Source organism: Martes martes, assembly GCF_963455335.1.
Source record: "Martes martes genome assembly, chromosome: 4".
NCBI lineage: Eukaryota > Metazoa > Chordata > Mammalia > Carnivora > Mustelidae > Martes > Martes martes.
The window spans coordinates 133,494,616-133,519,998 of NC_137891.1; the positions used below are offsets into that span (position 1 = coordinate 133,494,616).

The following is a 25,383-nucleotide window of genomic DNA, read 5'->3' on the forward strand; positions in this document are numbered from 1 at the left end:
CTGGAAGAACACAGCTTTATTTTCGCTGGCGGGCTCAGTGGGATCGTTCCCCAAAGACTGAGCACCCAACAGGGTTAGGGGTGAGTTTTTATGGTTACGGGTGATGGGGGATGGTAACGGGACATCTTTCACGGTCTCTCAGGGCCGATTGGCCCTCTTTATGTGGAAGTAAATCTGCATGGAAGCATCTCAGGAGAGTGCTAAATCATCCCAGGGAACTTGTTTTCTTTTCTTAACCAAGCAGGACAGCCATTTGGTCTTTTTCCGTCTCAGCAGGAGCAATGGAGAGCAGTGGACAGGAAGGGGCTGAGGCCCAGGGGTTTCTATCCTCCTCATATCTCCCCTCTCGATGATCGGCAGGGGTATCCTAGAGATCACCATTATCTAGATTTAAGGTACCGTATCCTCGGAGGGCCAGGATACGGGCAGTCCTGTGTTGAGAGACGATAATTTCTGATGAAATGGACGAGGCTGTTGAGGAGACAAGGACCGAGGGTAACTAGGAGGAGTAAGGACAATAAAGGGCCTGCTAGGGGTAATAGCCAGGATGTCCATGATTGTGGGTTGAAACCCCAAGATGTGATTTCTTCTTGACGACGCTGGATGTGTTCCTAGAGCTCAAGAACCTTGGAAAGACAATCCAGACTGATATAGTAGCAGCATTCTTCCTGTAGGAAGAGACAGGTTCCTCCCTTTTCAGTAATGAGGAGATCTAGGGCTTACCGATTCTGGAAGGCTACTGCTGCCAGACTGGAGAGTTGTGTCTGGAGGGATGTTAATGAATCTGTGATACGTTCCATGTCATCGCTGAGTTCCTGTGAAAGCTTGAAGTAAAAGTTAAGGGAAGTCCCAAGGTGCGATGTGCCAGTAGCTATATCAGCGAAGATTCTGGCCCCCAGGAGGAACGGTAAGACTACTACCCATTGGCCTTGGTGGTGAAGAGAGACCTGGGACTGGAACTGGAAGTCTGAGTATAGTGACGCAGACGGGGACAAAAACATAAGTATGCAACCAGAAGGGGCATTACTTTCGTTGTGGCACCTAAAGAGAAGGTTGTTTTCACAGCAGAGGAAAATGCCAGGGGTGCAGTAAGGTAGAGGAGCTGCGAAGTTCTGGCAGCCTGGGTCAGGGTCTCGGTGCAACTGGGGGAAGAAAGCAGGTTAGATTGTTAGCTGGGAGCAGCGGGACTGAGTTTTGTATGGGGCCAAAACTCAAAGGGCTTGTATTATTGGGCAATGGCCAGTTAGGAGGAATGAGGATACTGAAGAAAGCCGATCGAGTCAAGGGGAGACAGACCCAGCAGGTGGAACCAGTAGGGGAATGGGTTGAGTTGAGCCATAAGTGGTAGGAGGTGTTTAAGAGTTGACAAGTATAGTTTTGAATGGTTGGCCCTGGGGGAGTGGGGTTTATAGAAGAGAACCTGGGCCGTGGAGTGGTTCTGTCCCGGCAGAGAGTGAATGTCGTTCCAGGGTCCCTCCCAGAAACATACAAACACAGTCGCCAGCGTCAAGGCCGGTCCCAGTAGGAGCCTCCTCAGTTCTGTTGGGTAATTGTGAGTGTTTGGTTGGCCTGGGACATGTATATCGGGGAGTCCTGAAGGTTGCCTGATGTCACCCATGGGGCCATGGTCTCACACCCCCATTGGTCACAAAAGGTTTCTCTGCATTCTTCTAACCCCTGGTCTGGGCAAAGTTTCATCTGGTGTCCCTGTTCTTTACATAGCCTCCCTTCAAGCACTTGTTCCTTGTATGGTGCCAGGAGTTGACATAGGGCTATCTGGAAGGTAGGACAGTCGTCAGTGATCTGGTTACGGAGGACTTTGTCCTGGCCTCCCAAAGTCTGGCTTAAGTTTCAGTCATATGGTGTTGGGTTAGTGGGGGTACCTGGCAGGAAGTGGCAGAGGAAACTTAGTAGCCATGACATGAAACTCCAGGTGGATTGAGAAAGGAGAGGATGTATTTCAGAGCTTAGGGGCCCTTTTTTACAGTGATCTTCAGAGGGTTTGATGGTGACGGATGTGGGGTCCAGGTAGTTTGGCCTGGGTTTGCCTTTTTAACTCACGAATGGTGGATCCATGGTATGATATTGCTAACCTTGAGGGCAGTAGGAGTAATGAGAATTACTATCTGTGGGCCAGTCCAAGTTGGGAGAAGGGTTTCATGTTTCCAATCTTTTACCCAGACCTTATCTCCAGGGTGGAAAGAATGGACAGGGGTTCCTAGAGATATAGGGGCCCTCTAATATGTGGGCATGTAATTTTGCGAGGATTTTTCCTAGGGATAATAGTTGGTCCTGGAGGCGTGTGTCTCCTAAGATGTTAAGGTTATCCGGAAAAGAAGACAACAGTGGGGGTGGCCTGCCATAGAGTATTTCAAATGGGGAGAATCCATTTTTCTGAGGGGTACAACAGGAGCAGAGTACTTCTAAGGGAAGTAGATCTGTCCACCCTAAGGAGATCTTAGCATGTAATTTGGATAGGGCTTCCTTGAGGGTACAGTTCATACGCTCTACTTTCCCTGAGCTCTGAGGCCGGTAGGCTGTTTGGAGTTTCTAGGAGATGTTTAGGGCTGAAGTTAACTCTCGTAGAACTTCAGAGATAAAATCCGGACCATTGTCACTGTGTATGGTAAGTGGGATCTCGTACCAAGGCATGTCCTCCCGGAGTACTCTGGTGACTTCTCTGGCCTTCTTGGTCTGGGTTGGATATGCCTCTACCCATCCTGAGAAGGTACAGACCAGAACTAGGAGATATTTTATACCTCGGTAAGGGGTCATCTCTGTGAGGTCCACTTCCAGGCCTTCGAAGGGAGCTATCCCTGTGCACTGTACTCCAGGGGGCAGGGAAGGTCTGGTTTTGGGGTTGTGTCTAGCATAAGTGGCGCACCAATCTGTGACCAACCTGCATTAAGGTTGCAAGTCTGGTGATGTAGAAATGTTTTGCCAGCAGTTTTTCAAGCCCTGTTTTTCCCAAGTGTGAAGCTGAATGTTATTCAGTGACGGCATGGGGGTGAGGTTTGCTGGAATGAGTAAGTGCCCATCCAGGAGGATCCACCACCCTTGGGGATGGTGAATGGCTCCCTCGGTTTTGGCCCAGTCATCTTCAGCTGCTGTATAAGTAGGATTTTGTAAGGAAGGGGTAATGGATGCTATAATGGCAGGTTGTCCGTCTTGGGCAGCTTCCCTGGCTGCCTGGTCAGCTAAGCTCAGCATCTCCTTTTTGGTGTCCCCAAGAGTGGATGGCGGCTAAGCTCCAGGGCACCCATACTGCTTCTAACAACTGGAGGATTTCATTTTTGTTTTTGATGGTTTTTCCATCAGATGTGAGGAGTCCTCTTTCTTTGTAGATTGCCCCATGTATATGTAGAGTGGCGAAGATGTATCTTGAGTCAGTATATATGTTGACCTTTTTGTCCTTAGACAGTAAGAGCGCCCAGATGAGGACCCAGAGTTCAGCTCTCTGAGCTGACCATCCCACAGGGAGTGCTTTGGCTTTTAGGACCTCTATAGCCATGACGACGGCATAACCTGCCTTCCTTAGGCCATTGCTTAGGAAGCTGCTGCCATCAGTGTACAGGGTAAGGTCGGTGTTTGTCAAAGGGGAGACCTGGAAGTCCGGCCGGGTGGCACAGATTTCAGTTATGATCTTCAGGCAGTTATGTTCTGGTTCCCCTTCCACCGTTGGGAGGTATGTGGCTGGGTTGAGGGCCTGCACAGTCTAGGTTTATGTGGGATTTTCTAGAAGTAACCCTTGATATTGAGTGAGCCTGGTGTTTGTTATCCATTTCTGACCCTGACTGTTCATAAGAGTGATTACTGAGTAAGGAATTTTTACTGTGCACTGTTGTCCAAGAATGAGCTTGTCAGCCTCCTTGATGAGGAGTATGGTGGCTGCCAGAGCCCGTAGGCAAGGAGGCCATCTGGAGGTGACAGGGTCTAATTTTTTTGACAGAAATGCAATGGGCTTCACCCAAGGGCCTACTGGTTGGGCTAGAAGTCTTAAGGCAGTTTTGTTTTTTTTCTCATGTACAGACAGAAGGGTTTCCCGGTATCGGGTAGGCCTAAGGCTGGGGCCTTTCCAAGCAAGCCATTGAGCTATCTGAAGGCCTTTTCTTGTCTGTCTTCCCATTGTAGAGGCTGATTGTCCAGTCCCATTAGTGAATCATATAGGGGCCAGGCTATGACTAAGAACCCTGGTATCCAGATTCTACAGAATCCTGCAGCCCCCAGGAACTCATGAAAGGCTTCTTTGGTGGTGGGCCATGGGATGTTAATTATCATGGCTTTTCATTCGGTGCTGAGGGCCCATCTTCCTTGAGTTATCATGAATCCTTAGTATTTGACCTCTTGTCTACATAATTGAGCCTTTTTCTAGGATGCTTGATATCCTCTTTTTGATAAGTGATGTAGGAGGTTGAGTGTTGCTCAGCAGCAAGTATCCTTAGTTGGGCTGGCAATGAGAAGGTCAACAACATATTGGAGTGCTGTGTAGCCAGTTTGTTCCCTGGGAAAGTCAGCCAAGTTAGAGGCCAAGGCTTCACTAAATATTGTTGGTGAGTTTTTAAACCCCTGTGGAAGTCTGGTCCAGGTGAGTTGCATCTGGCGTGCCGAGCTGACATCAGTCCATTCTATGGCAAAGAGAGGTTGACTTACTGGGGCTAGGCGAATACAGAAAAAGGCGTCCTTCAGATCGAGGCAGGTAAACCAGGCAGCGACCGGCGGTATCTGGCTTAAGAGGGTATAGGGGTTTGGCACCACCAGATGTAGAGTCTGAGCAACCCGGTTTATGGCACACAAGTCCTGGACAGTCAAAAGCACCATCGGGCTTTTTGACTGGGAGCAGTGGAGTGTTCCAGGGAGACTGGCATTTGACCAGAATGCCTGCTTCTTTTAGTTGCTCTAGGTGGGCCTATATGCCTATTTGGGCTTCCTGTAAGATCAGATACTGCCTTTGCCATTGCGACTGTGTTCCAGCCTTTAGTTCTATAATGACCGGAGCTTACTGGATGGCAAGTCCGGGAGGGTTATCTTCTGCTCAATACACTGGGTACTGCAGCCCAGTAGGCCTCAGGGTTTGTCTCAGGGTGTTCTTGTTTGAACAGTTCCATTCTTCATCCCGGGGTGTGTTGAGGGACAAGATGAGTTGAGATCTGGTGGGTTTTAGACTCATGGTGGCCTGTCCGAATATCTGAAGGAGATTTGTCCTCCTAATTTTGAAAGCAAATCTCTTCCCAGTAAAGGGAGTGGGCATTCTGGAACATATAGAAATTCATGGGACACAATGTGTCTGCCTAGTTTACAAGTTTGGGATTGGCAAAAGGGTTGGCTTGTGGCTCAATTCCCTGTGGCACCCATGATGGTTATGGTTCATCCTGTAAGGGGTGCCACTGGTGTAGTTACTACTGAGTGTTCTGCCCCGGTGTCCACCATGAAAGTGATCTTTTGCCTCCCCCCACATTTACATCAACCATGGGCTCTAGGGGGCCTAACGTTAATGAGCCCATTCCCCGTCAGTCCTAGTCTATGTTGGCTAGTCTGATAAAGTCTGGATCCCAGTTAGTCTGGGTTTCAGGTCAGGTGGGGGATTTGAATAGTTTTGGCCTCTGATTTGGGCATTCATTCTTCCAGTGCCCCATTTCCTTGCAGTATGCCCATTGATCCTTTTTGAGGACTCTGCATTGTTGAGGCTGTCCTCTTAACTGTTCTGGCAGTCCTCGTAGTTGAGAGTTTTGTTGAAGGGCTGTGGTCAGCAGGGCGACATTTTGTTTCATCTTCTTTTCAGCCTTGCATTTTGCTAAAGTCTTAGGTTTCAATAGACCTTATTGGCTATTTCTAGTAGCTGGGTGATGTTCATCCCTGAAAAACCCTCAAGTTTTTGGAGCTTGCAACAGATATCAGGAGCTGACTGTGCCACAAAGGCTGCATTTACCATCTGTTGGTTCTCGGGTGCTTCTGGATCAAATCAAGTGTATATGTGGAAAGCCTTGCAAAGCCACTCGTAGTAATTACCAGGAGTTTCTTCCCCATCTTGAGTCACATCAGCTGTCTTTGACGTGTTGGTAGGTTTCTTGGCACCTTGTCGGAGACCTCGCAGGATGGCTTCCTGGTAGCGTTTGATAGCATTACAGCCTTCTTCCGTGTTGAAGTCCTAGTCGGACTGATTGTCCAGTGCAGACCCCTGAGCCCATCCCTCGGTATTCGTAACGCCTGCTGGAGCCACCTCCTCAAGCCACTTACGCTCCTCCTGAAGGATTCTTCTTCTCTCCTCGGTGTTGAACAAGGTGCAAAGGAGCTGTTAACAATCTTCCCATGTTGGTCGGTGGGTTTGGAAGATGGATTCCATGAGGTCAATCATTGCCTGTAGTTTCTCTGAATATGCGGGAGTATGATGTTTCCAGTTTAGGAGGTCGGAAGTGGTGAAAGGCTGATAATAGATGATGGGCCGATCTGGTTGGGGGGTGCCATCTGCACCAATCATATCAGGACCTCAATCTCACAGAGGGGCATTTGGTAAGCTGGGATCTCCTGTGTTTGGAGGTGGTACGTGGTGTTTTGGGGTTCAGGTTCTGGGGAGGAGTCCCCATCACAAGGGGGTGGTTAAGGGGTGGTAAGGAGGCTTGTAGTAAGACCACTGATGGTTGGGGAACCGGAGGCAGCAGGGAGACTGCGGCCATTGGTGGAATCAGAGGTGTTGGAGAGGCTGCAGTTGGCGCTGGAATGGGAGGAGGCAGGTTCCAACCAGTTCCATCCCTATGGAACTGGTGGCAGTGGGGAGACCAAGGGTGGTGGGTGCCGGGTCTCACTTCAGGAGCAGTCGGTGGGGGCATGGAGGAACATTCGGTGGTGGGAGCTCTTCCTCCAGGTCCCCTGATATATGGCTTTATTCCAAGTACTTCTGGCTGGTTAAGCAACAAGGATCCTACACTGTCCCTTACTATTTATGCAGAACCGTACCCATGGGGGAAGAGTTCTAGCTATTTCTAACCAGCAGTCAATATATGGAAACTGATCTGGGTGCCCTGGGTTTCTGGTGATTACATGATAAACACGTCGGATGGTGAGCAAATCTAAGGTTCCTTCTGAGGGCCATCCAATGTCGAAACTAGGCCATTCTAGCTCAAAGAGGGTCCTGAGTTATCTCAGGGTCATATGAACCCAGTAGTGACCACTGAAGCCCTTTTTAAGGTTTTTAAGCATGCAGTCTAAGACAGCGGGTTTACTGGGTTTCCTTCCCATCGTGAATGATGTCGCAGACAAAGGTAGGATATTCTTTCAGATGCTGTCCTGCTCGAATCCCTAGAGGGAACTTAGGAGGGTCTTAGCTAAGGTCTATCGGTATAAGCCCTGGACCAGGCTACTCCGTGGAGTAGAAGACCGTTATGCCATATGACACTCTGCAAGACTCAGGGTGCAGCCCACTCAGACTCCGTGGCCGAAGCGGTAGAGCCATACGGATTCACATAGTCAGGCCTCTTCACATTCAAGCAGGTTGGACAACCCCCTGGATATGCCTATCTAATGGGAGGTGATCAGGCTCCCCTCCCAACCCCAATGGATGGGTCTGACTTGGACAGTGGCCCCGGGGCTTACCTGGTCTGGACGGGTGGATCCAGCCAGTTGTCCTCGGTCTCCTATTGTTGGTCCAGCAGGCGGAGGCGAGCCACGGCTGTCCGGGAGAACCCATCTTTGGGTCTGCCAAAATCCGTAGGACATGCCTAAACCCTAGGGTATGTACTCCATTGTCCTTCACGGCTCATTTCCTGTCCCACACCAGTGACACAATGGGCCAGCGGAGTTGGGTATCCCAGTCAGGGAACCAAATGTTGGGGAAAATCTGAAGCGACCAAGGAAACTCAAGCAGCACATGGAAATCTGGGAGAACTCAGCTTTATTATTGTTGGCAGGCTAGTGGGATCATTCCCCAAAGACTGAGCACCCAGCAGGGTTAAGGGTGAGTTTTTATGGTTACAGGTGATGGGGGATGGTAATGGGACTTTTTCACAGTCTCTCAGGGCCGATTGGCCCCCTTTACGTGGAAGTATAATCTATAAGGAAGCGTCTCAGGAGAGTGCTAAGTCATCCCAGGGAACTTCTTTTCTTAACCAAGCGGGATGGCCATTTGGTCTTTTTCTGCCTCAGCAGGAGCAATTGGGAGGAGCAGACAGGAAGGGGCTGAGGCCTGGGGGTTTCTATCAGCCTCAATAACATGTCACAAGTTAGTCTGTGAACACACCCTTTGTCTCTCAAGTTGGTACAATATTTAAAAAGCATCTACTGAATGATTGGATAAGTGAGATAGGTAAATATAAGTATTTTTTAAACTTTTTCTTTTAAAAAATCCCCAAGTCATAAGTGTGCAGCTCAGTGGGTATTTATAAAAAAAAGATAACTGTATGACCAGAGCCCAGATCATGACAAATATTACCAGGATCCTAAAAAGCCCCTGATACACCCTTCCAGTTGTTATTTCCTTCCCATGTTCTAAGGCAACCCTTATCTTAGATTAGTTTTGTCTGCTTTTGAACTTCATGTAAATGTACTAGTTTGTATCTGGCTTTTTCAATCAATATTATACTTTTCAGTGGCAGCCACACTGTTTAATGTGGTTGTAATTTATTTTCATCACTATATATGATATCCCAATGGGTGAATATATGACAATTTATCTAGGCTCTCATTAATAAGTAACTGGGAATTTCTAGTTTGGGGTTATTATGAATGTGTAATAATGAACATTATTATATACGTCTCTGGTGAACCTATGTGCATTTCTGTTGGGAATATACTTAGGAATGGAATTTCAGAGTCATAGGTATACATATGTTCAGAAGTTCTGGACAAATGTTCTCCAAAGGAGACACATCAATTGACACCACCACTGTGTATAAGAATGTATAAGAATTTGTTGATCCACACCCTCTCCAACACTCGGAATTGTCTGAGTTTTTCATTTTTTTTTATAACATTTTTAAAGATTTTTACTTATTTATTTGTCAGAGAGAGGGCACACAAGCAGGGGGAGCAGCAGGCAGAGGGAGAGACAGACTCCCTGCTGAGCAAGGAGCCCCGCATTACCTGAGCCTGAAGGCAGACCCTTAACCTACTAAGCCACCTAGGCATCCCTGAATTTTTCATTTTAATCATTCTGATGAGTATATAGTAGTAATTTGCATTTCCTTGATTTGCACTGCCAAAGCCAAGATGAAGTAAGATCACTATTCTTTCCTGCTGACTACAGCTAAAAGCTCAGATCAAAATTTTAAAAAAAGCAACTACCTGAGGACTCTGAAAGGTAAACAAAGATGGGCAGACTGGGGAGAATCAAAGCTGGAGAAATGCCCTGTTTGTTTTTGCTATTTTCTCCCACAGCTCTGACTTCAGGCCTGGTCTCAAATAAAACTAACGGTCACACAGGCAGCAAAAATGAAGAGAAATATTGTATTTTTTTCTTTTGAGAAATATTGTATTTCTAGCAGGATAAATGGAGAAAAGGGGTTTCTGTGAGCCAAAGGTTGGGGGGGTGGAACACCTGGCTTCCCCCCTGCCTCCTTTTCTCCCTCTGGGCTTTTACTTGAGAGTTGGGCCTTAGACTCGGACCAAGAGAAACTCTATCTTTCTAAACAAGGGAACTAGGAAAGGAGGTCTCTGTGGTATGAAGGGCATGGAGGGAATCCACGTTTTTTTCTCTTACCTCTTTGCCCCAGTGTGGGCCCCAGTCAGCTATTGCTGCTATGGAAGACAGCTAGAAGTCCAAGAAAACTGTCTTATTTCTGGCAAGAGGGACACAAAGAGGGGTCCCTGCAAAACAGAGAGCATGAAATGAATATCAAAAAGAGCTATAGAAGGGGACCCCCTAATTCTATGCATAAACTCTCATAAATTCTGTTCTCACACCTGAACTAAGCATTTGCAGGAAAGACACAAAGCTGTATAGCAAAAGGTATGTGAACTGAACTACAATTTAAACTACATTAGTCTCCCCTTATTCATAGGATATATGTTCCAAGACCCCCAGCAGAGGCCTGAAACTGTGTATATAAAACCCTATATGTACATTTTTTCTATATATTCATTCCTATGTTAATTTATAGCTTAATTTATAAATTAGGCAATAATAACTAATAATGAAATAGAACAATTATAATAATTTACTGTAAAAAAGTTATGTTAATGTGGTCTTTCTTGAAATATATTTTTGTACTGCATTCATACTTTTTATAAAAGATTTTATTTATTTATTTATTTATTGAGCATGTGCAAGTGGGAGAGAGGGGCAGAGGAAGAGGGAGAAAGAGAATCTCAAGCAGACTCTGTGCTGAGCCCTGAGCCTGATGTGGGACTCCATTTCATGGCCTGGAGATCACGACCTGAGCCAAAATCAAGAGTCGGACACACAAATGACTGAGCCACCCAGGCATACCTCACCCTTTTCTTTTTATGTGAGATGATAAAATGCCTATAAGAGGAGATGAAGTGAAGTGGATGACATAGGCATTCGTAACACAGTGTTAAGCTACCCTTGACCTTCTGAGGTAAGTCAGAATCTTCTGCTTTTCATAGTTGATCACAGGTAACTGAACCCAGGGAAAACAAAACTGCAAATAAGGGGAACTAATGTAATGCCCAAGTTCCAACATAATTCTCCGTGTTGTATGTATAGGACAGACTCAAAGCAGAACAACAAAGCCTTTGAAAACTGAACTGATAGGGACCAGCACACACAGAAAGTGAGACTGAGCTTGCGGAACTGTATCAAACTGGATTGATCACCTCCCCAAACAAAACAAAGTAACCAATATTCCCCAAAGGCCTTTAACAGGATCCATGCAAAATATCCAAGATAAAAACTACAATTACTCAACAAAGAAAATTAATCAATATATAAAGAAGTGGGAAAATATAACCAATTCTCAAGGAAAAAAAAAAAAAAAAACAACCAGCAGCTGCCAACCCCTAAATGACTAAGATGTTAAAATCATCAGACTTTAAAGCACTTATTATAACTACGAAGTAGTTGAAAATGTTCTCTCTAGGTATACGTCATACTCTAGAAAAATTCTTATATTTTGGTACACAAATCTGTGCATTAGAATGTTTATACCACCGCTGTTTATAATGACAAACCTGTTAAATAGAAGGGATAAACCGCCACACAAAGAAATATTATCAGTATACAGCAGTAAAATTAAGGAACTACATGCAAAATATACCCAACAACCTAAAACGAATTTGGAAGTACACTGTCGAGTGAAAACAAAACAAAACAAAACCAAAAACATAACAACCAACTATCCTTGTAAAGCTCAACAGTTTAGAAACATGAATTTTTAAAAAGCAAAAGAATAAACCCAAATAGAGGAGCATGTTAACCCTGGAGAAAAGCAAGGGGTAAAAGACACTGATAATTTTAACAATACTGGCAATATCCTAGTTCTAAAATTATTGGTCGGTTCCCACGTGTACATTGCTTATGTTACATCGACGTACGCGTCAAAAACCAGTAAGTTTCTAAGTGATATCCGTGTGCTGAGTGCATGATTAAAGAACAGAGTTCTGAATCTTTTATTAAAATAACTATTAAAATAACTTCGTAGAATACTCGACTAGTCCATCATACCTCACCCGCTAAACCTACCCTGAGCAATCCGCGGCCCCAAACTCAAAGCTGATTACAGTCACTTCCGCCTGGGCTTCCTAGCTCCGCCCATATGAGCGGAAGTATTTTTCTTTCGGGTCCTCCCGCCTGTAGGGGGCTCTCCTAGGCTTCCAGTGCCACGAAGGCCTCCCGCCTGGGCTGCCCCTGCGGCGCCTGTTACTTTAGCTCTAGAGAATACATTTGCACTGTAACTCCTTCGGCCAGAAAACAATCGCACAGGCATCTTACTCTGGACTATAACGTTCACACTCAATCCCCGCCGAGTGTCCTCATTATCAAGCCCTGGTGCAGTGGTGCGTTGGAGTCAGGCGTCGTGGGGACAGCCCCGGAGTGCCGAAAGTCCCCAGCCCGCTTCCTCCTGCGAAGACGTAGCTGCGGGTGGCTGTGGTGGCGGCGTCCAAGATGTCGACCAAGAATTTCCGAGTCAGTGACGGTGACTGGATTTGCCCTGACAAAAAGTGAGTTCATGAAGGGTCCCGAATTGAGGCAGGGTTTATCGGTGGAAGTTTTTCCAGGTTCGCTCGGCGTTTTCCGCTCTCACGGTCTCTGGTACCTCAAGCCGGGTTGAGGCGGCGAACCGCCAGCTCCCAGGCGGGAAGGAGGCTCCTGTCTCTTCTCTCTGAGCTCTATCGGGGGCCTTTGTGTTGAATAGGTCTCCAGGTTTCCTCGACATTGTCTCTCCAAGGCAGCCTCTCTTTTTCGAAAGCGAGATGGCCTACCTTTTGCCTCCACACCCCACCCCCGCCTCGGCCAGGTTTCAGCGATAAGGAAATCTCCAGAGTCGAGGCCAGCTTGCTATTGGATATGCCCCACGTGACTTTTTCCTGCGGAACTTTTATTCGCGGGAAGCTGCTTTCGCGAACTCGTCCTTTTGCTTCTCATAATTTGCCGTGGATTTTGGGGTATTTTGTTTTGTTTTGTTTTTAATTTTTTAATTTCAGTTTTGTTCCCTACTGTTTGTGATCTCCCCCCCCCCTTGCCTAAACACTACCTTTCTTCTATTTAAGAAATTCTGATTTTTTTCTCTTTATTGATAATTTCCCCACAAGAGTTGGACCAATCGCCTTGTTAAAGGCGAGAGGCCTGTGTTTTTGCCTGCTCAGCCCTGGAGATTCCTGCATCAGAGAAGCACGTGTTTCAGTAGCTGAGCTATTTTGACATTGTTGCTGAAGCCAGTGTGCTCCATTAAATTGCCACGTTCTTTTGAAGGGTGCTCAAATAAATGTACCTATTTGGAAATACATGGAAAGTAATTGTCCAAAAAATGGAAAGCACAACTCACATTCAGATAAAAATCTGATATATTGTTAGCTACAAACATCATAGTTAGTGGTAGTAAAGAGGAGAAACTTTGAAACAAACATGGGCTTAATTCCAGTTCTATTGCTTACAGACCATGTAAGTAGGTTATTTAACTTTAAAAAACTGGTATAGAATAGCTCCATTTTAATGAATACACGATAGTATAATGTGTAGAACAACAAAATACACTAAATGTGAATACTCTTATTAGCTATTGGTAGTAGTTTTAGAAAAGTTAAATCAATTACTGTCCCTAAAGGACATTAAATCCTTATTTCCCCAACATTTGACTTCTATCCACACTTTAAGTAGTTAAACGAAATATTGTTGTGTTTATTTAATAATAAATGGATGGCTCATTTGCATGAAGATTGGGATTATCTGAAGGATCAGGTCAGCCTAACAGTATTGAATAGAACAAAATTCATATGCTACAAATAACATTGGCCTAAGTGATACAGACTATTGAAAACATTCAGAAGATAAAAAACTTGTGATTTTTGTGTTGTCGGTTACTTGTAGAACGATGCGCCTTTGATGGTGTCATTATGACAGCATATGCAAATACTTGAAGTAGGTTGAAGAGAGTACCTTCACCTCTGTTACAGTTATGTGAATGAAGTATTATTTCTACAGTGTGTATATTCAGGATATATTTTCAGTGCTTATTTGGGTCATAAGGCATAGATTTATAGGGGGGAAATGTCTAAAAATTATATGGAATGCTCAGTTTAGTGCCCATTCCATAATTCACACGTTTATTTCATTCTAGTAAAACACCTAAAAGAAATCAGCTTTTTAAAATTTAAGATTTGCATGTCATTCAGAGCATTTAACAGGCTTTTACCAATATACAGATGCACTTCTTTTTTTTTTAAACATTTATACCAGCTAAATAAATTTTTTTAAAGATTTTATTTATTTACTTGACAGAGATCACAATTAGGCAGAGAGGCAGGCAGAGAGAGGAGGAAGCAGGTTCCCTGCTGAGCAGAGAGCCCTATGTGGGGCTCGATTCCATGACCTGAGCCTGAGCCGAAGGCAGTGGCTTTAATCCACTGAACCACCCACACGCCCCTACAGATGCACTTTTAAGACCATTGTTAGAGAACCTGATATTTTTCTTGTTTTTAATTATGTTTGCTGAATATAAACAAAGGGATATTGTGTTGCACCATGTTGAGTTTATTGGTTGTGGTGGTTTTTTTCAACTAGGTTTCAGAGGTTTGGTAAATAACCCTAGAAAACTCCATTTCCTTGTAATTATTGAACTTACTCACACTTTTAGTTAGTATAACCTGTCTTCTTTCCTTACATTCCATCTCGTTTGTAAAAAGATTTTGTCGAGACCCATGAAGCCGTCTCTGATTAATCTTTATTTTCCCACTTGGTCCATCTTTAGGATTATGTATTTCTTACAATACTTAATGTATTTTTGTACCTATCTTCTTATTTTCTGTACTAGGATTTATTTTGAAGTTGTTTTAATTCTCGGTGCCTTTCAGTAATTGTTGAAGTGGAGTCCTATTTCACTTCAGCTTTGCCAGAGGGATTTTGTTATAATCAATGGTAGATGCCAATAGAACACTGAACATTAGTGTCACTGAACATTAGTCAAATGGCTAACCAGGATCACATAACCAGTTAGCGAAAGATTGGAATATTTTATCCTGGACTTGTGATTTTAAATCATATGTTTTTTCCACCTCATTGCAAGGATTTGGGGAGGGGGGATTGGTTTTTTTGTTTGTTTGTTTTGTGATTTGACTGAGATGGCATTAGAAGTTCTGGATGCAGGTATATAATAAGGACACATTAAAAGTTGTGCATATAGAATTTTTAAAATTCTGTAGATTTAAATAGTATCTCTATATTTTTTTTTCTTTATTTTCAGATGTGGAAATGTAAACTTTGCCAGAAGAACCAGCTGTAATAGATGTGGTCGAGGTAAGCATTTAAGGAAGCTACTATTACAACTATATACGGACCATTTTTTTAATTTCCCCAGATGTGTAAAGCATTATTTTCCTATTTTCAGAGAAAACAACTGAGGCTAAGATGATGAAAGCTGGGGGTACCGAAATAGGGAAGACACTCGCAGAAAAGAGCCGAGGCCTTTTTAGTGCTAATGACTGGCAGTGCAAAACGTATGTGTTTTAAATTATCCACTTTTTCTTCCATAATAATATGTCTAACCTTTACTTATTAGTATTTCCAATTCTTACTAGTCACATTGACAAACCAAGGAAACCTTTAAATCAAAGATACATTGATTGTTTAGTCCGTTATCTGACAGACTAGTATAAAGAATTCTTAAATTCTTTTTTTTTTTTTAAGGGTGGTATTGGTTTTTACTGTGATGAATTATGTATACTAGTAAATGAATGCTTAAGGTAAGCTTGCATTCCAAAAAAAAAAAAAAAAAGAAGGGCTATTTAAAACTACCAAAACCTACTTCTTTCTATTGAAAAACCTCAAAAATTTTTAGTCTCTATCATTAATATGAAATACACTACAAAATTCATTTTGCCTGTTTACAAGGTAGTTTTAGAATCATAAGTTGTGTGCCATAATTATCTCTGATTAGGTAGTATTCCTTAATACTTTTGATTTTCAAGTTCTGTATAGATTTTTTCCAGCTTTCATCTTTTCTGTTGTACAGATGAATCGCATATATGAAAAAGGACTGAATCAGCAGAGGGTTTTACATAAATTTCTGATCCAATAGTAAATTTGTATTGGAGAATTCTCCAACAGATTAAGTCACTGGATTTTATATGCTGTGAAATTCAGTGTTTGCACTTAGTCCTCAAAAAAAATTTAACTTTATTTGGAGGGTATAACTTTACTGTTCTTTGAGGTGAATTTGGAGACTGAAAAATTAGTGAAACCTTTAAAATGAATTTTCCCCTGAAGGCATCAAAATCTCTGTAGGTATAATTTGCCTCATATTTTGGAAAAAAAATGACAGGCACTCCTCAAACTATATAGCTTTTGCTTCTCTGCTTAAATAGTTCAGTGTTTTGTTGGAATCCATATTTTCTCTTCAGAAAATGTCCACTACTGGTACATTTTGTTTGCAATATTCTTAATAAATGTTTCTTTATGGTAGTGATTTCATCCTAGTTTTTATTTTAAAATTCTAGAATGTCTAAAAATTCATTTTTTTTCTTCTGTTGTATTATAGCCTACTAATTTGGTATTTTTCTCTTCTAAAGATGCAGTAATGTGAATTGGGCCAGAAGATCAGAGTGTAACATGTGTAATACTCCAAAGTATGCTAAATTAGAAGAAAGGACAGGTAAAATACAATCACATTCTAACTAAATGATTTTAGAAAAACTAAAAATTAATTGACAGTTCTATCATTTTCTCTTACAAGAGCACAGTAGTTGAAGATTCTGTCTGTTTTGCCCTTAGGTTTTTATCTTGGTATTTTTCTCATACCCAAAAAAGATCACATTTTGTTTAATAATAACACAGTTTACAAAGTACAGTATTAGAGAGTCCTATGCTGACAAATAGTGACATGAAAAAGGGCAGAGAGTGGATGCTGGGTGGCTCAGTCAATTGGGCAGCTGCCTTTGGCTCAGATCATGATCCCAGGGTCCGGGGATCAAGTCCCACATCGGGCTCCCTGCTCAGTGGAGAGCCTGCTTCTCCCTCTCCCTGCCGCTCTGCCTACTTGTGCTCTCTCTCTCTCTGTCAAAGAAATAAATAGATAAATAATCTTAAAAAAAAAAGGGGGGGGGCAGAGAGGCAATTCTTTTAAGATAATTGTCTAAGGGTTAGGCAGTAATTCTCAAATTTAGCTGTGCCTTGGTGTCATTTGAGAAACTTTTTTAAAAACAGATTTCAAAACAGAACTGTGAAAGCTCTTTGGGTGTGTGTCCCAAAGTCTGTAGGTGATTTGGGTCGTGTTTGGTAACCATTGGCCTAAGTAATAGGTTACCTTTGGCTTTGTGTGTTCTATGTGGTGAGATGAAAATATTTACCTAATCGAATATAGTTTTTCAGTTATCAGCAGTTAACCCAACCACATTATCAAATCTGACTTTATCATGTAGTGACTCAGACATCACATAATCAAAGGCTTCTATATCAGTTAGCATTGTCAGACTTAGACTTACTAAACTACTTCGCTGTTTTCTTTTCCTTGAGAACTTTACACCACTTACACTGTGTGGTTTCTGAGGGTATGAGACCCATTAGCCCTTCCAGAATCACCTGGACCAAGCCTTCGAGGCTGCAACACAAATTCTTGTTTTATTCTCCCCCTTTTTTGTTTTTTTTAATTCTTTTTGTTTGTTTTTTTAATAATAATCTCTCAATGTGAGATTATAGTCCAGTGTCCTAGATATTTTTTTCTTTTTCAATCCTCAAATGTTATCCCACTTTTCTCATTTCTTGGCCTTTAAATTGATTGGGTAGATTGGAGCCTTCTCATAAGAGTCTCCCTTTTTTTTCCTTCCTTCACCTTTAAAGTATATGTTTTATCTTTTTTGATCTTTTTTCTTTCCACACCTCTGGTAGTTTGTGTCCTTTTTAGATTCATCATCATCTCCCTGGCCACAGAATATTTGTTGAGTTTCTTCAAGATCCAGTCTCTTTAAGTTTTCTTTCTTTGCTCTTTATTTTCTGGGCATTTTTTTCTGAGCCCTTAGTTTAAGTAATCTTCGGCACACATAATACTCAGATGTATGTCTTCAGCTGAGCCTTCTTTGACCCATATATTAAACTGCCTATTGAACATTACCTCTAAATTTCAACCTTATTATATCCAAACTGAACTCATGATTTTCCCCCAGGACCTGGCCCTCTTCTAGTGATCTCTTTCTCATGATTAGTACCACCCACCGCATGCTTGTTGCATAAGCCAGAAATCTAGATGTGCTTAGTAACTCCTTCATTTCTCCTCTGTTCCCCGCCCCCTTCCTCCCGCAGAATTCTTTTCCACCACTCCCCTAGATAGGAATACCATTATATCTTGTCTTGGAGAAATAGCTCCTTAGCTGGTGTCTGTATATATTCTGCCCCCCTTCTCTGTTGGCAGCCAGAGATGTGATGTTTTATTTTGTTTTCCATAGTAAAAACTTCATTGGTTTAAAACTGCTTTGCTTATAGGATAAAGTCCAAAATCTTTAACAGTTTTTTAAATTGTATTCCCGAAAAGCCTTTTATCTATTCATATTCTCTGGCCTATTTTATGAGTCTTTTAAGTTTCACTATGCAAGAGCAACTGAAGTCCTCAAAGTTTGATGTCTTCACTTCTCCTTTACCTGGTATTTTTTTCTGTGATTCTGTTGTCTTGACTCTTTCCCACTTCTCTAGCTATAACTAGTAGTCTTTGCTGGTCACAATTGTAGGTGTGAAATAACCTATACCATTGCTCTCCAGTGTTTCTTTACTATTTTTAATAAGGAAGTCCAAGGTTCTGGGGAACGTTCCCTAAGCATGGGATAGTTTGCGTAAAAGAAAAGTTGTTGTACTATTGAAAGATGGCTGACTTCTCCGTTATCCCTTCAATTAATTATACAAATAATTTACTTAGCCATTCTTCTATTTTGAATAGTTTATACTTTAGTAATGTTCTTGTCAAAAATTAAATTTTTTCTATGGCCTATATGAGAACATGAAAATAGCTTTATATTTGCTATGATACTCATTTTAAATTAATTTTACGGGGCTCTTGGATTAGGCAGCTACCGTAGACTCAGGTCGTGATCTGGGGTCCTGGGATCCAGCCCCACATCAGGCTCCCTGCTCTGTCTGCCTCTTCCTCTGTCCTCCCCCTGCTCATGTTCTGTCTCTCTCTCATTCTCAAATAAATAAAATCTTTTTTTAAAAAAAGTAATTTTACTTACATACCTATGCAGAATTACTTGTGAATTACAGTTCACTTTCTAAATCCTTCAATAATTTATTTGCCATATCATTTTTCAGCTGTAAATTACTTAAATGTGAACAAAGAACTGTCTAAAAGCCCAACTATTGCTTTTAAATAGGATTGTTTTAATATTTTTACATGTTACCACATATTAACAGTCTGGTTTATCAGGCATTTTTCTGTACTGCTGACCTGAAAATAATCATGCTATTGCATTATATTTGTTCACTTTCCTTTTTTTGTTTTCATATGTGAATTAATTCCCATCTAAATCCTGTGGATTTTGGGGGGTTTGTTTTTTAGTTTTTTCTCCTTTTAAGTTTTTAGAGTTTAGTTCTTTATTACTAATCATCTCTTAAAATGACTTATTTTCCATCTAGATCCTGTGAAATTTTGTTTTTTTCCTACTTTTAAGTACTTTGAAGCTTATATCTTTATTATTAGTCAGCTTTTAAAAGTTTGTTATTACACTACGCATACCTTAATTTCAGGACATACTGATAAAATATTAAATATATCTAGAGGTAAACTATAGTGAATTACAATTTTCCACAGTATTTGTAATCTAAAATTAGCATTATGAGCTGTTTTCTTGAGGTTCAGGGTATAGTTGTTTGTACTCATTTTTCTCTTTTTGTATTTAATTTCTGAAAAGTTAGAGCCAAGATTTTAGTAAGGAAAAGTTATTACTGTTATTTAATACACTCTTCATTTGTATATCACGTACAAAAGCAAAAGGAAATTCTTGTACAATACAGTTGAAGTCCATATTGTCTCTGAAATAAGGTAGGAGAAGGAAAGAGATCACATGCAAGTATTTGAGGGATAAGCACCTACACATTGTGGTGTTTACTGATACAGACTCTAATGAAGATAAGATTAATTTAATGTGATTTTTTTTTAAAGTTAAATTTATTACATTCTGTTGTTGGGACAATTATGTCCCTTCTACTATTTGTGTCTCTTATAAAATGATGATAGGGTAAATGATCATTTTTTAAATGCCCATGATTGGCAGTATTAAAGCCACATAGCCTAAGGTCTTTAAAAATAATTTTTTGTTCATAAGTTTGTTTAGGTTTTGCGCATTCATAAAATCCTTAAATCTTGGACTCACTGCCTTTGTGTGCTGGTACTGCTCTGCAGCATGTGCAGTAGTACTTAGATAATGTTGCTTTTGCTGACATAGGTCTGTTATGTTTTCAGTGGCAGATTTATTCAAAATCTCACTCTCTTTCTCTAAAACCAGCTCCAGTTTCTCTTAAGCCTGTGTCAAAAAAACTGTTGATCTAATTATAGTTAGTTGTGACATCAAAGAATAGTGGTTTGCTGATCTTGATTACTTTTTAATAGAGTATTTTCATGTTATTTATTTATTTATTTTTAAAGATTTTATTTATTTATTTGACAGAGATCACAAGCAGGCAGAGAGGCCTACTTGAGAAAGAGGCAGAGAGAGAGGAGGAAGCAGGCTCCTTGCTGAGCAGAGAGCTCGATGCAGGGCTCGATCCCAGGACCCTGGGATCATGACCTGAGCCGGAGGCAGAGGCTTAACCCACTGAGCCACCCAGGCACCCCGAATATTTTCATTTTAAAAGTTTATTGCCTACTTCATTGAACCTAAGTGACTTTGAACAATATATTAAAAATAGTTTGTATTAAAACCAACTTGGGTGTCGTTTATTACATCGTCATGTTTGTTTATATAATGAGGAATATTCCAAACCCTAGCTACATTTTATTCCAGCAAAAGTTCAACATATCAAAAGATACCAGTCTATTTGCAATTGTAATCAATGAAATTTAATTCTTAGTTCTTACTGAGTCCACTTCTCTCAGAAGAATTACGATAAAGTACAGAGGAAAGTTGTTTTAAAACTTAGGTTATAGGGGCGCCTAGGTGGCTCAGTGGGTTAAGCCTCTGCCTTCAGCTCAGGTCATGATCCCAGGGTCCTGTGATCGAGCCCCGCATCGGGCTCTCTGCTCAGCAGGGAGCCTGCTTCCCTTCCTCTCTCTCTCTCTGCCTACTTGTGATCTCTGTCAAATAAATAAATAAAATCTTTAAAAAAACAAAACAAAACAAAACTTGGGTTATAGCATAGATTTGAAGGAGGTGTTTTCCGCCTGGGTATCCCATGCATAGTCTAAGTCATACAGGACATTTTGAAATTGAGAGGAGCTAGGAATGTAGCAACAGGGTTTTTTTTTTCAGCCAGAGTATCTAAGTTTAACACTCTTCTCTGTAGTGATGTTTTTTAATACGCTTTTTTTAAGGTAGTCATTTATTAGCTAGGCAAATGTAACTGATGAGATTTTTCTTTTTTCTCCATTGCTTGGAGGCAGTTTTGACATTTTTGTTGTTGTTTTTGTTGTTTTTTATTTATTTGACAGAGATCACAAGTAGGCAGAGAGGCAGGCAGAGAGAGACAATGAAGCAGGCTCCCTGCCGAGCAGAGAGCCCGATACGGAGCTCGATCCCAGGACCCTGGGATCATGACCTGAGCCGAAGGCAGAGGCTTTAACCCACTGAGCCATCCAGGCGCCCCACTTTTGACATGTTTTTATTATTTTAATGAATTGTCATAGGGTAACAATTTATGCCCCCTCCCTTTTTAGGCTATGGCGGTGGTTTTAATGAAAGAGAAAATGTTGAATATATAGAAAGAGAAGAATCTGATGGTGAATATGATGAGGTAAGCTGTATGTTAGTGTGCAGATGGAACACAAATTAGAACACATTAAAAAATACCTAAAATGCAAAGGAATAATAAATGTATATTTTTGTAAGTATACTCTGTATCCTTTAAGACAGCTTACCATTTTTAAGAAGTCCTAACTTAAATACATAATTGTTGCAGTTAACTTGAAAATATTTATTTACTTAAATATGTAAAAGTAATTTCTTAGAAAAAATAGTAATTTTAAAACATTTCAGCTGACAGAAATATGAAACTTTTTCTCTAGTTCGGACGCAAAAAGAAAAAATACAGAGGGAAGGCAGTTGGTCCTGCATCTATTTTAAAGGAAGTTGAAGATAAAGAATCTGAGGGAGAAGAAGAGGATGAGGATGAAGATCTTTCTAAATACAAATTAGATGAGGTAAATGATTTCCTTGTCTTATTTCCCCTTAGTCTTACTTGAGCTATGATATAACATGAATCTTTTCAGTGGTCTTTGTCCAATAGTGAAGATATGTTTTTATGTATTCATTTGTTCTCAAAAAGATTTTGAACTTCACTCTGCCAAGTACTATTCTGCCTCTGGAGATATAGTAATAAGACAGAATCATCTTTCTTTTAATGGAACTTCAATTCTAGAGCCAAAAGACATAAATGAATGAGATAATTTAGATAGCAGTGGTATTGTAAACATAAATGTAATAACAGATCATGAGAAGAGCTACTTTGGTTTCAGTGGATGGAAAGATTTTTGAGGAGGTGAAATTTGAACTGAGACCTTGAATGATAGAATGATATTAGGTGCTGGCCTCAAGAGCTGTGATCAGAGCACTTTCAGGCAGAGAACAGCAAATAGAAGTCATTTAAATAAAGGAAAGAAACAAGCAACATCAAAAAATCATAATTAACTAATGTGGTTAGAGCAGAGGGGAGAATGTGATGAGAGGGTCAAACACTATCAGGTCAGCTGGTATCCATTCTGTGAGTCCAGAGTCTAAAGTTTTATGGCCTGATGTATACATCCAGATTAAGGGTACATTTGAGGTCTGATCCTAAGAAGCCCTCAGATGTTCCTTAACAAATCATTGTGGAACAATTTTTAAAGCTTGTTTCTTAACAAATGAGATCAAGCAAATCTGATCTGTTTCAGATTGGTGACTGTCAATATAGTAAGATACTGGGGAGGCAGAATGGATTTCTAGAGTTAGGGAGACTACGTGAGAGGTTATATTGTAATATACTAAAGAAAAGAGCAAAGTTGTGAACTTATACTAAAGAAAAGGGATTCAAGGACTTTTAAGGGGTAAAACTGAAAATTCTTGACAGCTTACTTGGTAATTGTGACAGAAAAAGAAGAAATGAGTATGACTTTTAGGTTTACTTCACTGAAATGTCTGAGATAGTCATCTGTTTATCTGAGATGAGGAATATAGTGGGCAGATTTTAGGATTGAGAATTTGTTGAGATGTCAACGGAACCATGTATCTATTGGTGATACCGTATATCTATATGGAGATGTTGAGTGCACAGAATTGTTCATCATTCCTAGTAGATAGCATTCATACACAAATGTGTAAATAATTGACTGAATTCTTGTTAGGATGAGGATGAAGATGATGCTGATCTCTCAAAATATAATCTTGATGCCAGTGAAGAAGAAGATAGTAATAAAAAGAAATCTAATAGACGAAGTCGCTCAAAGTCTCGATCTTCACATTCACGATCTTCATCACGCTCATCCTCCCCCTCAAGTTCAAGGTCTAGGTCCAGGTAAACGGGTACAGGTCAAGGGTAACACCAGTCAAAATGTCAGTATCTAACTTCTTTATTTATAAATTTTGTTTCTCTTGACTGAATAAGCTTTCCTTTTTATTTTAGAGATTTCATTCAAGTCAACATTTACAAAATAATTTTTCTTAGTGGCATGAAGTTATTGTCTCGTATTTTCAGAAGTGCAAAGTTTTAATGGGAAACTTCCTTAGCCCATTTTTAGCACCATGCCTTTTATTCAAATAGACTTTAAAAATTAATCTAAATAATTACATATAGTGATACTTACCTAAAGAGGTAGTAGACAGGTACTTTTAAGTAAAAGGATTTCACTCGTGATGTCAAAGGCGAGTATAGAAATTTTCTAGACACTAATTAAATCATTGGTTAATGGACAATGTTTTAATAATTTACTTAGATAGAAGTATTTTGGGTAAAGGAGGAAATTCGGGTATATTAGTTCTGTTGGCTTAATGCTCGAGATTTTGAGATGTCCAGGAAAAAGGATTTAGTTGGTGTCGTACTTGAATATTATTTTACTAGTAATGTAAAATTTTAATAATACTTGATTGCATAGTCAGCAATGAAAATTTTAGGTGAGCAAAAGCAGTACCTTCTATAGGCAGTATTCTCTTGAAGAATTTTATTCATGGTACAGTGAAGCCATGGGCCATGAATTTTAATGGTATTTAGGGACAAAAATATTAGCTAATTGAGTACTTAACAGATAATTTTTGTTTGAGTACTGTAAAGTCTGAAAACTACAGGTGTGTTAATATAATTTTAAGATTTAAATGTAATAGTAATCTTTTTCTGTAAGGTATTACTTTAAGGGATAAATTAAAGGTATATATTAGGTTAGTAAGTGAATTTTATTTTCTTTGTTATTTTTTTAAAATTTAAATAGGCCATGTCTCCCCTTGTATCATTTTTCAGTAATTACCTAAGACACTGACAGGATTTTTAATGTGTTTTCTCTTTAATTCCCTAACCTTTGAGTAGACAGAAAAACAGTGATTAAACAAACATACACGTAGCATCATACTTAAAGTCATACTAGCTAGAGAGTAAGGAAACAAGGAAATTGTTAGAGATCAGGGAAATTGATAGAGATCTATCAGAGAAGTTAAATTATAATCAGCAGCATTCATTATTCCTGGATGTGTAAGTCCTCAGTTGCTTTAAAAGTTATTTATGAACAGAAAGTACTTAATGAAGTGAGGTAATGCTTAGTGTTTTTATTTGTACAATTTTGAGTGATTTTTGTAATTTAGGCAAACTTGGGAAGTGATAGTTGTTTTTTTTTTTAAACTAGCTTAAGTTTGGGCATAACTATTGAAGCAGTAAACTGTTTAGTTACCTTAAAATACTGTATTTTGAAAATATCTATCTCAAATAGCTGTCTTTTTATATGAAAATGAACTTTAATATATATTTTTCTTTCAGTGTTCATTTCACAAAGTTCATTTAAGTGGTCCTGGAAAAAAAAATCCTTCCATGTTGTTCCAGGTCCCGTTCAAGAAGTTCTTCCAGTTCGCAGTCAAGATCTTGTTCCAGTTCCAGAGAACATTCGAGATCTCGTGGGTCGAAATCAAGGTGAATGAGGTAGCATCTCTCTGTAAAGCAGAGAGAAAAAATATTTAAAGGCTGCAGAAGGCGTTGCTGCTTTTTTCCTCTTATTTTGCTTCTACTTGTCAATTTTATTTTAGCATTAGAAAACTAATGCACTTGCCTCAGCTTAATTTTCTCACCATGAGATGTTTCCATTGCCAGCAGTGTGCCAAGACATTCCCATGATTGAATTAAGGTTGCTATTTTGCCTAATGCAAGGTTTGTTATTTTTGTGCTAGCTAAAATGTGCTGAAGTAGGAAGATGGAGCCAAGTCTTACCGTCAGATCTCTAGTACATTAAAGTCATGTTTGCAATAATAGTTCAAATAAAATTAGAAATATGCAAAGAAAAAGTTTACTATGTTCTTAAAAGGAAGAAAATTAACCTTGCCCCCAAACAGATTTTGTTTTGCAGGGCAGTTCTTTCAGTATTTATAGAAACTGTTTTGTCATTTATATCAGATAAAGTTTCTGGAATGTTT

At 40.4% G+C, this 25,383-nt stretch overlaps 1 protein-coding gene and 1 long non-coding RNA gene across 5 annotated transcripts in view; one reads left to right on the forward strand and one right to left on the reverse strand.

Moving 5' to 3' along the window:
* Nucleotides 1-12,464, reverse strand: LOC308342501. Of its 2 annotated transcripts, none has more exons than XR_013966801.1 (4): nucleotides 11,882-12,464; nucleotides 9,689-9,795; nucleotides 7,588-7,689; nucleotides 1-471 (listed from the first exon to the last, which is right to left on the reverse strand). It is a non-coding gene; the product is annotated as an uncharacterized lncRNA (long non-coding RNA). The 2 variants fall into 2 exon arrangements; XR_013966802.1 differs by having other exon boundaries at nucleotides 11,633-12,401.
* Nucleotides 12,003-25,383, forward strand: part of ZRANB2 (zinc finger RANBP2-type containing 2) — an 18,560-nt gene continuing 5,179 nt past the window's right edge. For 2 of the 3 annotated variants that reach the window (XR_013966800.1, XM_080802974.1), the window contains exons 1-8: nucleotides 12,016-12,111; nucleotides 14,850-14,902; nucleotides 14,994-15,102; nucleotides 16,174-16,256; nucleotides 21,459-21,535; nucleotides 21,807-21,941; nucleotides 23,121-23,290; nucleotides 24,800-24,886. Coding sequence is in view for 2 of the 3 variants with exons in the window: in XM_080802974.1 (XP_080659100.1) it covers nucleotides 12,056-12,111; nucleotides 14,850-14,902; nucleotides 14,994-15,102; nucleotides 16,174-16,256; nucleotides 21,459-21,535; nucleotides 21,807-21,941; nucleotides 23,121-23,290; nucleotides 24,800-24,886 (770 nt within the window). In the remaining variant the exon portion in view is untranslated. Of the gene's footprint in view, nucleotides 12,112-14,849; nucleotides 14,903-14,993; nucleotides 15,103-16,173; nucleotides 16,257-21,458; nucleotides 21,536-21,806; nucleotides 21,942-23,120; nucleotides 23,291-24,799; nucleotides 24,887-25,383 lie in introns of all 3 variants that reach the window. The other variant, XM_080802973.1, reaches the window with a different exon arrangement.